The sequence below is a fragment of the Mesoplodon bidens genome (assembly GCF_964165515.1).
Source record: "Mesoplodon bidens genome assembly, chromosome: 8".
Classification (NCBI taxonomy): Eukaryota; Metazoa; Chordata; class Mammalia; order Artiodactyla; family Ziphiidae; genus Mesoplodon; species Mesoplodon bidens.
In genome coordinates this window covers 104,522,529-104,535,024 of record NC_138165.1, presented here as the reverse complement: position 1 = coordinate 104,535,024, position 12,496 = coordinate 104,522,529, and the positions used below count along the sequence as shown (strand labels likewise).

The following is a 12,496-nucleotide window of genomic DNA, read 5'->3' as shown; positions in this document are numbered from 1 at the left end:
CAGTTTCTTGCTACATACTCACTGTCCAGTTTTTCAACTCTTTATTTCTTACTAGTGGTTTAGCTGGCTAATACTGAAACATCTCCAATATTTTGTGGAACATATATTAGTAAAAATAAGAGATACAGTGTAGTGGTGCCTCGTGCTTTTCAGCTGGCCAGAATGGTCGGTGGTTTTTTAGCTGGCTAAAATTTGTCTTAATGCCATTTATAGACCCCAGTTGATTGCATTAGATAAGTTAATTTGCTTTATAACCAAAAAGGTTTTATAGCATTTCAGATAATTACATCAGCTTGAATGCTTTATGTTATTTACTTTATTGTGTTTCTGAAATCTGTAACTTTAGGATTATACTTTTTTTTATTACAGGTGGATATTCAGAGTTAAAGAAGGATGATGCTCGAGCACAGCTTATGAAAGAGGATCCGGAACTGGCTAAGTCTTTTATTAAGACATTATTTGGTGTTCTTTATGAAGTGTATAGTTCCTCAGCAGGACCTGCAGTCAGACATAAGTGCCTTAGAGCAATTCTTAGGATAATTTATTTCGCGGATGCCGAACTTCTAAAGGATGTCCTGAAAAATCATGCTGTTTCAAGGTGTGTTCATGAAAGTGGTGAAAACGCTTTAGAAATCCAAGTCTCTGCAAGTAACTTCAGAAATCTTTAAAGAAATAGTACAGAAAAAATATGCACAAAACAGTTTATTTGGAGTATTTTGAGCCCTTCATTGTCTTTCTGTATTCACAAACACCTTTGATAAAGAATAAATTAAATGCAGAAGTTGAGCATTTAAGAAAAATTCTTGTTCTGGTGGATTGGTTTGACGCTTAAAATATTTTGCTCTCAAATTTAAAGTAGGATGGCCAGCAGTAATTATCAAATTCAGACAAATGTTTTATATACAAATGCTTTCTTTTTTTAGTCATATTGCTTCCATGCTATCAAGCCAAGACCTGAAGATAGTAGTTGGAGCACTTCAGATGGCAGAGATCTTAATGCAGAAGTTACCTGATATTTTTAGTGTTTATTTCAGAAGAGAAGGTAATGCCGTTCATGATAGTTAATTCATGGTTAATCTTTTAGTCTAAACATTATTTCAGTAGAAGTATATTTATACTCTATAGAAAAAAAATTAAACTTATTTTTATGTAAGATTTGCATGCTTACAGCTTTAATACGTATAGAGTGTCTTTCATAACTCTTTTGTTATAGATTGTGTGAGATTCACTGTCTGTTGATGAACACTTAGTAAGTTTCAATGATTTGAGTGTTTATGGCCCAGAAGCAATCATTGACTTTTCTTTTTATGCTGATAACATACAGTTGCCCATAAAGATTCTTTGAAAAAGCCAGAGGTCACTTTCCCAAGGAATCCTGTTAGTAGATCAGAACAGCTGTAAAAGGGATTATTTTTTTACTTCACTGTGTAGATAATGGAATATTTCAAGGCTTGGAATAATCTTCAGAATGCAATTGGTGTAGTCCTCTAATTTGAGGAATTTCAATGTCAAAATCAGCCTAGGGGACATGGTACTTTTCCATTCTTTTCTTGAAGACCTCAAAGATGAAACTGTATCGCTCATTTGGGTGTTTTATTCTTTTTAAACCTGCCAAGATATTAGAAGCTCCTTCTCATCAACAGAAATCTCTTTATGGGTCTTTTTGGTCTATTAGGTTACTGTGGTCTTGTGAGGATGCAGAAAATGATGGTGTTTTCCCCTCACGTAATACTTTATCTTCAGTCTTAGAAACAATCCTGGTTCTTTATGCATATGATCTGTTTTCCATTCTTTTGATCGCCTTTTCTTATGCTTGATTCATTTCTCTTTACATCTTGAGAATGTAACAGACATGCTAGTGTAATAGTATTGAATCAAATGGGAAGAAGTTTTCACTGTTTCTTATTAGCTCTGTTCAAATAGCAGTGAGTTTTCAAAAAAAATCCAGCACTACACATTTATGTGAAATAGAAGGCAAACTCTCTCCATTTCCCAGAGATGATAACTGTGGTTAACAAATCAGGTTTTCTGTGCTCACATAAATGCCTGGTATGTATTCTTATTTTTAGCCTTAGATTATCTTGTATTTTGCATTCTGTATTTTGTTTTTGGTATTCTGTTTTTGTTGTTGTTTGCTTTTAGGTGCTTTCTGATTTGGAAGCGTATCAGAATCGGTCTTTTTTCCCAATGATTTTTTTTTAAAACTTTGGTAGAATTAACTATGCCGTCAGGTTGAATTTCCCACCCCCAAATATTTATATAGCATATACATTATGAAGTTTATGGAGGAACGTAGATTGGTTCTACCCCTTTGCATCTGGCTTGTCTCACTGTTGTTTCAGGTTCCACTTAAATGTCACTTACTCCTAAAGATCTAGCCTGCCTTCTAGATTGTTACATCTCCCGATTGTATGCTCCAGCAGCACTGTATTTTCTTTTTCATAAGCAGTTCACTCTTTATTTGTAGTTTCTGGTTAAATGTATCTTTCTCATTAGTTAATAAGTGCCCTGAATCCATTTTCCTTAGCCATGGCCATATCCTTAGTGCCTAGCACACAGTCTGGCATATGATTGCTGCAAATAATACTTGTGGAACGAATGCCTGAAGTTTGAATTCATTCAGACTTTTTTTTTAATAAAAAGAATCTGATGGAAAGCTCTGAACTCTTCCCCAGAAAAATGTGATTGTGTGAACATGCACTCACATACATTCAGACACACAGATTTGCATATAGTTTACATACCGATATTCAGACACACACCTTTATATTCCCCCCTCCTCTCATGTACATCTTCCCACAGTCCAACCCCAAATATAAACCCTGCCTTATAAGTTACTGTTCATTTCTCCTCATACACCTCCAAGGATGTGAAAATCACCATCCTTCAATAGCTGGTGTTCTCTTTTTTTGGCAGTAGTGTTACTGTGATCTTATCTCATTGTAGTATTTGAAGTTAATGACTGTAGGTCTTTTTCTTCCTTCTGGCTATCAAGCCACAGGTGCACTGCATTTCTGTAATTGCTTATTGTTTTTATAAAGGGTATTTTAAATTTCCAGTAGGAATTTACATGTGACCCTATTACGTATCCTACACTCGGGTTTTGAGTATTGGCAGACAGTCGGTATAAATATCTTTTCTTTAATTTTGAATTTGCCTACTACTTTTCTTTGGAGTCAAGTTGAAGACTGGCACCTAAAATTATTTTCCTATTTGCCGGGTACTTTTTATTCATTCCTTGTGAATCTGTGTTAGCATTTAGGGATCTTATAATAATGCTGGGGAGGTGGTCCTGATTAACACATACTCTCTTTAATCTCTGCTCTGTAAAGGTGTAATGCATCAAGTAAAACACTTAGCAGAATCGGAATCATTGTTGACAAGTCCACCAAAGGCATGTACGAATGGGTCAGGATCCTTGGGGTCCACGACGTCTGTCAGCAGTGGAACAGCCACGGCTGCCACTAACGCCTCAGCTGACTTGGGGTCCCCCAGCTTGCAGCACAGCAGAGATGATTCTTTAGATCTGAGCCCTCAAGGGTAAGTCAGAGTTTTGCAATGATTTTTGTGCTCTTTGCCTTTTACTCTGCCCTGGTACCTGAGACTCACACAGGGAAGTAAATGGTAAAATATTATGGAGAGTGTACGTTTTCTATTTTTCCATGTATATTGTGTTAGATATTTAATGGGAATGGGAAGAAACCTGTTGTATTGAGCCATGTTTAGGAACCACAAGAGATACATGGTGTTTCCATACAAGGGAACTAAGGCTCAGAGAAGCTAAGTGACTGGTATAGTGTCATGTACTTATTTTACAGATGCGGGATTTGAGCCCTCATTTCTGATTCCATAATCTTGCGATTATTTACTATATTGCAGCATACATACCAGCTTTAAGATATCCAGATATTAAATATAGTGAAAAATATTAAAAATCGGAATTTTTAGACTGTAAAGGAAAAAGATCCCGATTTCCCATTTATCTCTAATTGGCATATGGGAACTTTTGCTGTTAATAAAGGCAAATGAGAGTTCTAAGTTCTCTGCTTCCACCTCTTTTTTAATTCCTTTGTCGTACTGTGCTGCTGAGAACATTACCAAACCCTCGTGTTGGTTTTCATTTTGTTGTGTTGAAACAAGTCACACTCTAAAAGTGTTTTTGTTTCTTTGATGTAAGCTGAAAAGTAGAGATCTTGGTAAAACATTATACTTAATAAGTGGGGTCCAAAAATTTAATCTTATAAACTGCAAGGTAGCATTGTCCTGTGAAGCTAGCCCACTCAGAATCTCAGCTGCCTTTGGTGCCCCTTGGTGGCAGTTGTCCACCCTGGTTTAAATATGAATTTTGGCAATTCTGTGACTTCTGGCACAGTGACCGTTAATTTTAGGAAGCTGCTGGGTATAAGTGGTACCATGTAGTGGGCACAGTCCAAGGAGTTTGAGAATGCCAGAGACCCTCCACCTCCACTGTTTTCAAGTTGCATTATCTTGCCATTTTCCTTCCCAGCCTTGCCTGCCCCTCTGCTTCCTCCCGAGCCCCGCTCCCTCCCCCAGCTGCTGCAGTAACCTTAAGTCATTGCAGATGTTGCGGGAAAATCCGAACGAACTTTCTGGCCAGCCCAATACTTTATAATAGCACAGGCACTTGGTAAAATATGCTGCAGCTCAGACAAATGCCGTATTTCTGAGCTACATACATAAAGTATATGAAACAAATATGCAGTGCAAAGAACCTATATGATTATAGGTTCTGACAGTTGATACTCTTAAAGAAAGAGGAAAGGACCTTTTTCTTAAAATACTTGCAGAGTTTTAAGTGATTCCTTTCTCTTCTAATATGGTTTTAAATGAGAAGTTTATATAAATTTGTAAAGGTGGAATTGTTTAATTTTAAGTTTATTCTTTGAAACTTCACTTGTCCTGATTGTCAGGTATATTGATCACACTATTAAGTGTTTTCAGTAGACATGTCAGATGTTGGAAGACTTTAAATATTTTTTTCAAACTTTTTCTTACTTGGGTCATAGACCAACTGAAGCAGAACTTTTTTTCATCTTCCCCACTTTATGTAGCTTTGTTATTTGAAGAATGATATTTTAAACTATTTCTAGTGTTGTTAAAGATAGTGAAAATAGGGCTTCCCTGGTGGCGCAGTGGTTGAGAATCTGCCTGCCAATGCAGGGGACACGGGTTCGAGCCCTGGTCTGGGAAGATCCCACATGCCGTGGAGCAACTAGGCCCGTGAGCCACAATTACTGAGCCTGCGCGTCTGGAGCCTGTGCTCCGCAACAAGAGAGGCCGCGATGGTGAGAGGCCCGCGCACCACAATGAAGAGTGGACCCCGCTTGCCACAACTAGAGAAAGCCCTCGCACAGAAACGAAGACCCAACACAGCCATAAATAAATAAAATTAAAAAAAAAAAAAAAAAAAAGAACCTACAATTTGGACATTCATTTGGAAAAAAAAAAAAAGATAGTGAAAATAGTACACAAAGGCTACATACGTTCTGTTTCATATATTCTAATTCAAAATAGGCTACTCAGACTATCACTTGCCACATTTGTTTACAGATAATTTGAATTTTTTTAAAAAGTACTTATAAATGCATTCATTTAGGATGTAATTGCCATCACACACCATGAAATTCCTTTGGGTAGTATTGGAAAGTATTTTGATAATATTAACACTTAATGCTATGTATATTTTACTTATTGTCATTTAGGTTGGGGAAGAAATAAGGTACTCAGATTTAACATATTCCTTTTCTAGTTTATGCGTTGCATATTTGTTTCCTGTGCTTTATGTATGTACTGCATTTAATAATGGACTTTAACACAGGATTAATGAGATATTCTATTTGGTTTTCTTTTTTTTAATTAATTAATTTTTTATTAAATTTATTTATTTATATTTGGCTGCGTTGGGTCTTCGTTGCTGTGCGCAGGCTTTCTCTAGTTGCGGCGAGCAGGGGCTACTCTTCAGTGTGGCACGTGGGCTTCTCGTTGTGGTGGCTTCTCTTGTTGCAGAGCTCGGGCTCTAGGCACGTGGGCTTCAGTAGTTGTGGCTCACGGGCTTAGTTGCTCCACGCCTGTGGGGTCTTCCCGGACTAGGGCTCAAACCCGTGTCCCCTGCATTGGCAGGCGGATTCTTAACCACTGCACCACCAGGGAAGTCCCTGGTTTCCTTTTTAGTAGTTCAGTATAGTCAAATAGCTAGCTATTTTCTGAACTAATCATTTTCTGTGTCTGTACACTTCTAGAACATCGGTGCAGAGTTGGCATTAAATAATCACTAAATGAAAAATACCCTGTTATAACAATATTCTGCCATTTTCGCTTGCTTTTAAATGAGTGATGATACTAAATCATGGTAAGTGCTCAACTTATCCCATGTTTTCCCATGTGACAGTCGATTAAGTGATGTTCTAAAGAGAAAACGACTGCCAAAACGAGGATCAAGAAGGCCAAAGTACTCACCTCCAAGAGATGATGACAAAGTAGACAATCAAGGTAATTTTTGTGATGAAACTATGAGGCAGCAAAGGGAAAGGTGGTAGCAGTTAAGGGTACATGCGTCATTAAGATTGCTGAGAGCTCTGAAGCATGCCTGAGCTTCCTGAATTCCCAGTGTTCTTAGTTCTTTTAGCTAATTTATTAAGAGTGGGGATCTTAAAATTCAGTTGGTTTTCATCGACTGCACTGAAACGATTTAATCATCATTCTCTTTTCATAGCTAAAAGCCCCACCACTACTCAGTCACCTAAATCTTCTTTCCTGGCAAGCTTGAATCCAAAAACGTGGGGAAGGTTAAGCGCACAGTCTCACAGCAACAACATTGAACCGGCCCGAGCTGCGGGAGTTAGTGGTCTTGCCAGGGCCGCCTCAAAGGACACCATATCCAATAACAGGTAAGGTGGGGGGTTCTGTGTCACCTCTGTTCTCAGGTCAGAAAAACTTCCCATTTTTCGGTCAGCATATTTATTATATGGAAATGAAACATGGACACAGACCTTTAATTTATGCTCAGAGGTGGCATAGCTCAAGGATGGAGCCGATTCTCAATTCTTGAACCCTGTGTCTGGCTTTGCCCTGCGTTCCAGTCTCACATTTTAAAATTCCTTTCAACGTGTCTACTTGGGAGTTGTGTATGTTCAGAGCCAAACAAATAGGTTTCCCATTGAAGCTGTCCTTTAGTTCTGTTCTGGAAAAGGAAAGCCGGCGTATTTTCTGTACACATACGTGCGCGCTCTTTTATGATAACCCTCCTAAGAGGTAAGGCTCTTAGAGCAGAGCCCTTTTTTGGAAACTTAGAATTCTGTCAGTTAAACTGTTTCACACCAGTTTATGGCTTTAAAAAATTATTTCTTTAAAATTCTAAGGATTGTTTTGTCTTTTGGCTCTGGATGTAACATACCAGCAAGGAGTACTTCTTCTGCAAATAAGAAATTTTAAAAAATCAAATTCCATTGGGAAAACAAGGAAGTTCTTTTTGTTTGGTTGATTGCTTTGGTTGGTTGGTGGTTCTGAACTTCAGTTAATAAAAATAATTAAGCAAATATATTTCTGAAGCCATCAGAATTCGTAATTTAAACAGCGAGGTCTCAGCTGTCATAAATAATTGTGCACCTAACAGGTGGATGTTGCTTGTGTATAGTTCTTTACTTCAGCTCTCCAGGGAACATAAATAAAGGACAGTGCAGAGATGTCTGTACCTTAGAGAATAGTCATGTAAAATTGCTTTCAGGTGAACACTCAGGAAACTCTTAGGTTGTAGCGTCCCTAGAAGTTAGAACTGTTTCTTTGGTCTTCATGTAATGACCTGAAATGTATTTTAAGTACCTGTGCATTTCTCTAGGTATATCTTAGCCCACTTTCAAACTGAAACTTAATTGGGTTAATGTGGAATCTGAATTTACTAGTCTATAAGCATAGGCCAAAAAGGATTTTAAATGTAGCAACTATTTGCCTTTGACCAGAAGTTATAATTGAAATCCTTTCTGTGTACACTGAGACTTTAATATCTTTTTCCTTCTGGCAGAGAAAAAATCAAAGGTTGGATTAAAGAGCAGGCGCATAAATTTGTAGAGCGTTATTTCAGTTCTGAGAACATGGATGGAAGCAACCCTGCATTGAATGTCCTTCAGAGACTTTGTGCTGCAACCGAACAACTCAACCTCCAGGTACTGTGACTGGTGCATCTGGCTGGCTCTCTTTTGTCTCTTCCGGCGTCTCTTCCATCCTGCTCTTCCTTTCCTTGGTGACTCTAGCTTTTTAGCCAGACATGTACCTCTGGTGCTGACATTTCTTTAACTTGTCCCTTGACTTTTCGTGCATCATTTTATCATTAGATGGGCTAGACATCTGGTCTTTGACTTTCTTTCCTTCACCTCCCTTATTTCTTGACAAATGAAGAGACTTCAGAAATGTCCCTCAAGCACGTCTCTTCTCTCAGTCCTCTTCAGCTACAGGTGTTAGCATTGAGAAGACCTTCCTTAACCCCTCTTTACCTGTGGCATGAGAGTACTCAGAGAGGGTAGAGATGTAATAACTAACTAAGCCTTTTGTGTTTCATCTGACTCTGTTTGCATTTCTGATATACTTGGAGCAATATGAGTAGTACATGTTTTCCAAGAAATTGTCTGTTTCATTCATACTTTAAATGTGCTAATATAAAGCCATACCTTGGACTCTTGTTGTATCTCCTTTCATTTTGGTATTGTAGCTCTATTCCTCCATTTGTATTCTCATCCTTTGTCTTTTTTAAAATTTTTTAACACAACTCCATTGGTTGAATATGAAGGTTTTTGTTTTTGTTTTAATGTTAGTATGGGTACTGGTTTTCTGTCATGAAGTAGTAACATTTTGTGAATGTGTGTGTAGGTAAGATGTTACTTTTCAAAGCTCTACCAAGAATGCACCCTCTGCCCCTGCCTTCTTTTTCACAGGTGTTCAGAAAGTAGCCAGTGCTTTTGGGGAAATGTGAATTGTGCATTTAGTAAAGGCTGTCTAAATCAGTATGTATTGTTTTCAACTCTTTCAGGTGGATGGTGGAGCTGAGTGCCTTGTAGAAATCCGTAGCATAGTCTCAGAGTCAGATGTTTCGTCATTTGAAATCCAACATAGTGGATTTGTGAAGCAGCTGTTGCTTTATTTGACATCTAAAAGCGAAAAGGATGCTGTGAGCAGAGAGATCAGATTAAAGAGATTCCTTCATGTATTTTTTTCTTCTCCAGTAAGTTATCTAATAATAATGCCTGTGTGTCTTACTTTAAGCGTCATTGTTCAGTAGTGTGTCTATTTTCATCCCAGTAGTAATTTTGAGTAGTTTTTGGTCAAGATATTGAGGTAAAGTTTTTAGCTTGCTTATTATACACAGTTGGATTCGTTGGTCTTTTATACGTCAGGTAAATAGTAAAACAACAAAATGGTGACTTGAAGTAAGGGCCTGTTCTGTGGTTGATGAATCTTGAGTCTTTGTTTTTCTGTCAGGCAAGCCATTAATAGTAGTCTCTCACTTGTGAATGTATTTTATTCTCAATATCTGTTTTTAAACATATTGCAGTTTGCAGTATATTTTTTAAGGGAAATACAGTAGACATAATGTAGCTATAGACATAAGATAGAGTAGACAAATACATTTCTATTTTGTATGTAAAACACAGAACTAACAATATCATTGAAGAGTACTTAATCACCACTTATAATGTGGATTATGAGACCAGAAGCCACGGAGCAGCTTCACTTCCTTCACCCTCAGTGAGTGAGAGCAAGAGAGTAACCTGGACACTGTTGACTCAACATCACTCTACTTGTTCATAATGGCTTAAGAGAAGGCATCCCTAGGGAAGGTTCTCTGGTTCAGCTGTGTAATAGGGCTCAGGACAAGTCTCCTGTGTGAAACTGTGTCACCATGTCTTTTCAGTGTTTGCAGGCATTGCTTGTATTATTTTAACTTGTGCGGCTACCTAAAGCAGAATTGATGTTTATTTGAGAATCATTAGATGTGTAGCAATATTGGATATAGTTTTATACCATGCTTAAAATTATGTACAGGTCTGTAATCTCTTATCTGCAACTCCTTGGGGCTGGGTGGGTTTCACGAGTTCTACCATACATTATATACAGCATGTATTACCTGATATATCCCCAGTGGATTCTGAACAGTACTTTGTACACATTAAATATTTTTGTAGCAAAACATATGACTATTCCTACTAAATACAGGTTGAATAAAGACTCCAAATGGCCTTGTGTCTGTCTGAGTCAGGTTTTGCCACTAAATGAGTTGTGTTTTCAAGCCTTTTGGACTTAGGAATTGTGAATATGGGATTGTGGGCCTATACAGAAAGGATGTCTTTCTTGAAATAATTTCTTTGGAAACACTGTTCTAACCAAATCCATCAAAAAAGGTACACTAGATCAGATCTCTTGTAAAACTACCTATTAAATTTTCTTGTTGAGCGTTCCATTTTCATGAGGCCTTGCTTAACCTATTGGTTTATTTATAACTTCAGCTTCCTGGAGAGGAGCCCCTTGGAAGAGTAGAGCCAGTGGGTAATGCACCTTTGTTGGCATTAGTTCACAAGATGAACAACTGCCTCAGCCAGATGGAACAATTTCCAGTCAAAGTGCATGACTTCCCGAGTGGAAATGGCACAGGAGGCAGGTAAGGATCATTGCCTAGGTGTGCCCTTGCCATTGGACTTTATGCTTAATTTTGTTGAGGTAAGGTGGCAAGAGGTCTAGTGACATCTTGGTCTGCTCAAAGCACATTCATCTATAAGGACCGCAGAAATTAAATACTCTAAAGTGTGAATCAAATAATTTTTATCCCTAAAGTCGTACCCCGTATCTTAAACATGATGTTTTGAAAATATAAAACCAGCTTGTGCTGGCAAGTTGTCATAGGCTTAGTTTTCCTTAAATTGATGTACTTTAATATATAAAGCTTTTCTCCAAGAAGTTTGTAGATACGGATAATAAAATGTTTACTTCCTGTGCAATAATGTGATTTCATATGTGATCTAAGTGGTTTTGCAAAAACTTTGCATTTTGATGGGCTTTATCAAATAAGTTTATTTTTTTCCATGATATAGTAGTTTTAGAGGACTCATGAGGTGCTACAGAAAGAATTCATTAAGTTCATTGTTGTGTTCTTACAGAATGTTACATGCTTCCTGGAATATTATGACTAGCAGCCTAGAAAATTTTAAAAAGTAGTTTGGTTTTACAAAACACAGTCTGGTGTGTTTTAAAGACATTTAAAATGCTGACTGAATTAAAACAGTATGCATTATTGAATAATGAAGTGATCAGTGTGGACTAGGTTTTTTTCTGCTTTGAAATTTAATGTAGAGAGTGGTATTTAATTTTGATTATTAAACTGTCCTGGAAGATTTTTATGAAATAAAGGGACACTTTCAAATATATTTGAGAAAACCGTAGTGTTTTTCATTTTTATCTAAATTTGTGTAAAATATGTATGTTTACATATGTACGTATCAATATAATGGAATATTCTTTCCCATACCCCTGTTTGCATGCATTATGGAACCTTGTAGATAACTGCATTTTAAACTCGTCTTAACTCTTGCCAGACCTTTTCAGAAATGAGCAGTTGAATATCATTACCAGATCTAGACTGGTATAGCTATTAAACTGCTGCACTCAAAAGACTATAGCAAAGTAAAATTTAAAGGTTAGTTTTTAAAGTAATTTTGTAGCTGAAATCTTTGAAAGCAAAAATGAGAGGGTTTGTTGTTTGTTTTTAAATAAATAGGATTTAGTAGGCAATGGCAAAATATTGCAGAAGTGGGCATGCCCAAATGGTTCAGGAATTTTTATCCTGCGGAAGTAATTAAATCTCGACGGTGAGGTATTTCCGCTTACATAGATTCATGGTGGGACAGAGATGGAAAGTTGATTTAACGTTTTCATATGCATGCGTACACATCCTCTTTTATTTCTTATTTTATCATAAAAAGTTTTTTCCAATAACTTGGAATTGCTGGCTTTAGTATATACAGAACTGGTAAGTGCTACTTTGTGTCTCAAGAAAAATGCAGCGTTTGTATTATCTTGCTTTTATTTTAGTTAGTGTATGTTGGTTTTGAAAATAATAGAATAACTTTTTTTTCACAAATTATCTTGAGCTTTTCTCTCAACAGAGGATCACAGGCTTTAAAATTTTTCAACACACATCAGTTAAAATGCCAGTTACAAAGACATCCAGACTGTGCAAATGTGAAGCAGTGGAAGGGTGGACCTGTCAAGATTGACCCTCTGGCTTTGGTGCAAGCTATCGAGAGATACCTTGTAGTTAGAGGTACTTTCTGTGCATGTATATTGTGTGTTTATATGTACATTTGGGATGAAATTAATATTAAGGGGTATATAAAGTACTTCCCTATTGCTGCTTCTGTCAAAACCTAGCATCAGGAACTTGTGTACTCATCATTTATTTTATATGTAGTATGTAGAAATGTTAAATTTTGTA

The 12,496-nt window shown here is 37.1% G+C and overlaps 1 protein-coding gene across 17 annotated transcripts in view; it reads left to right on the top strand.

Moving 5' to 3' along the window:
- Positions 1-12,496, top strand: part of TRIP12 (thyroid hormone receptor interactor 12) — a 144,879-nt gene that overhangs the window by 110,406 nt on the left and 21,977 nt on the right. For 12 of the 17 annotated variants that reach the window (XM_081243325.1, XM_081243324.1, XM_081243315.1 and 9 more), the window contains 9 exons: positions 370-598; positions 924-1,042; positions 3,333-3,540; positions 6,410-6,510; positions 6,734-6,908; positions 8,039-8,180; positions 9,041-9,232; positions 10,515-10,666; positions 12,153-12,325. In XM_081243325.1, coding sequence (XP_081099451.1) covers positions 370-598; positions 924-1,042; positions 3,333-3,540; positions 6,410-6,510; positions 6,734-6,908; positions 8,039-8,180; positions 9,041-9,232; positions 10,515-10,666; positions 12,153-12,325 — 1,491 coding nt within the window. The remainder of the gene's footprint in view (positions 1-369; positions 599-923; positions 1,043-3,332; positions 3,541-6,409; positions 6,511-6,733; positions 6,909-8,038; positions 8,181-9,040; positions 9,233-10,514; positions 10,667-12,152; positions 12,326-12,496) is intronic. The other 5 variants (XM_081243316.1, XM_081243328.1, XM_081243327.1 and 2 more) reach the window with 1 other exon arrangement.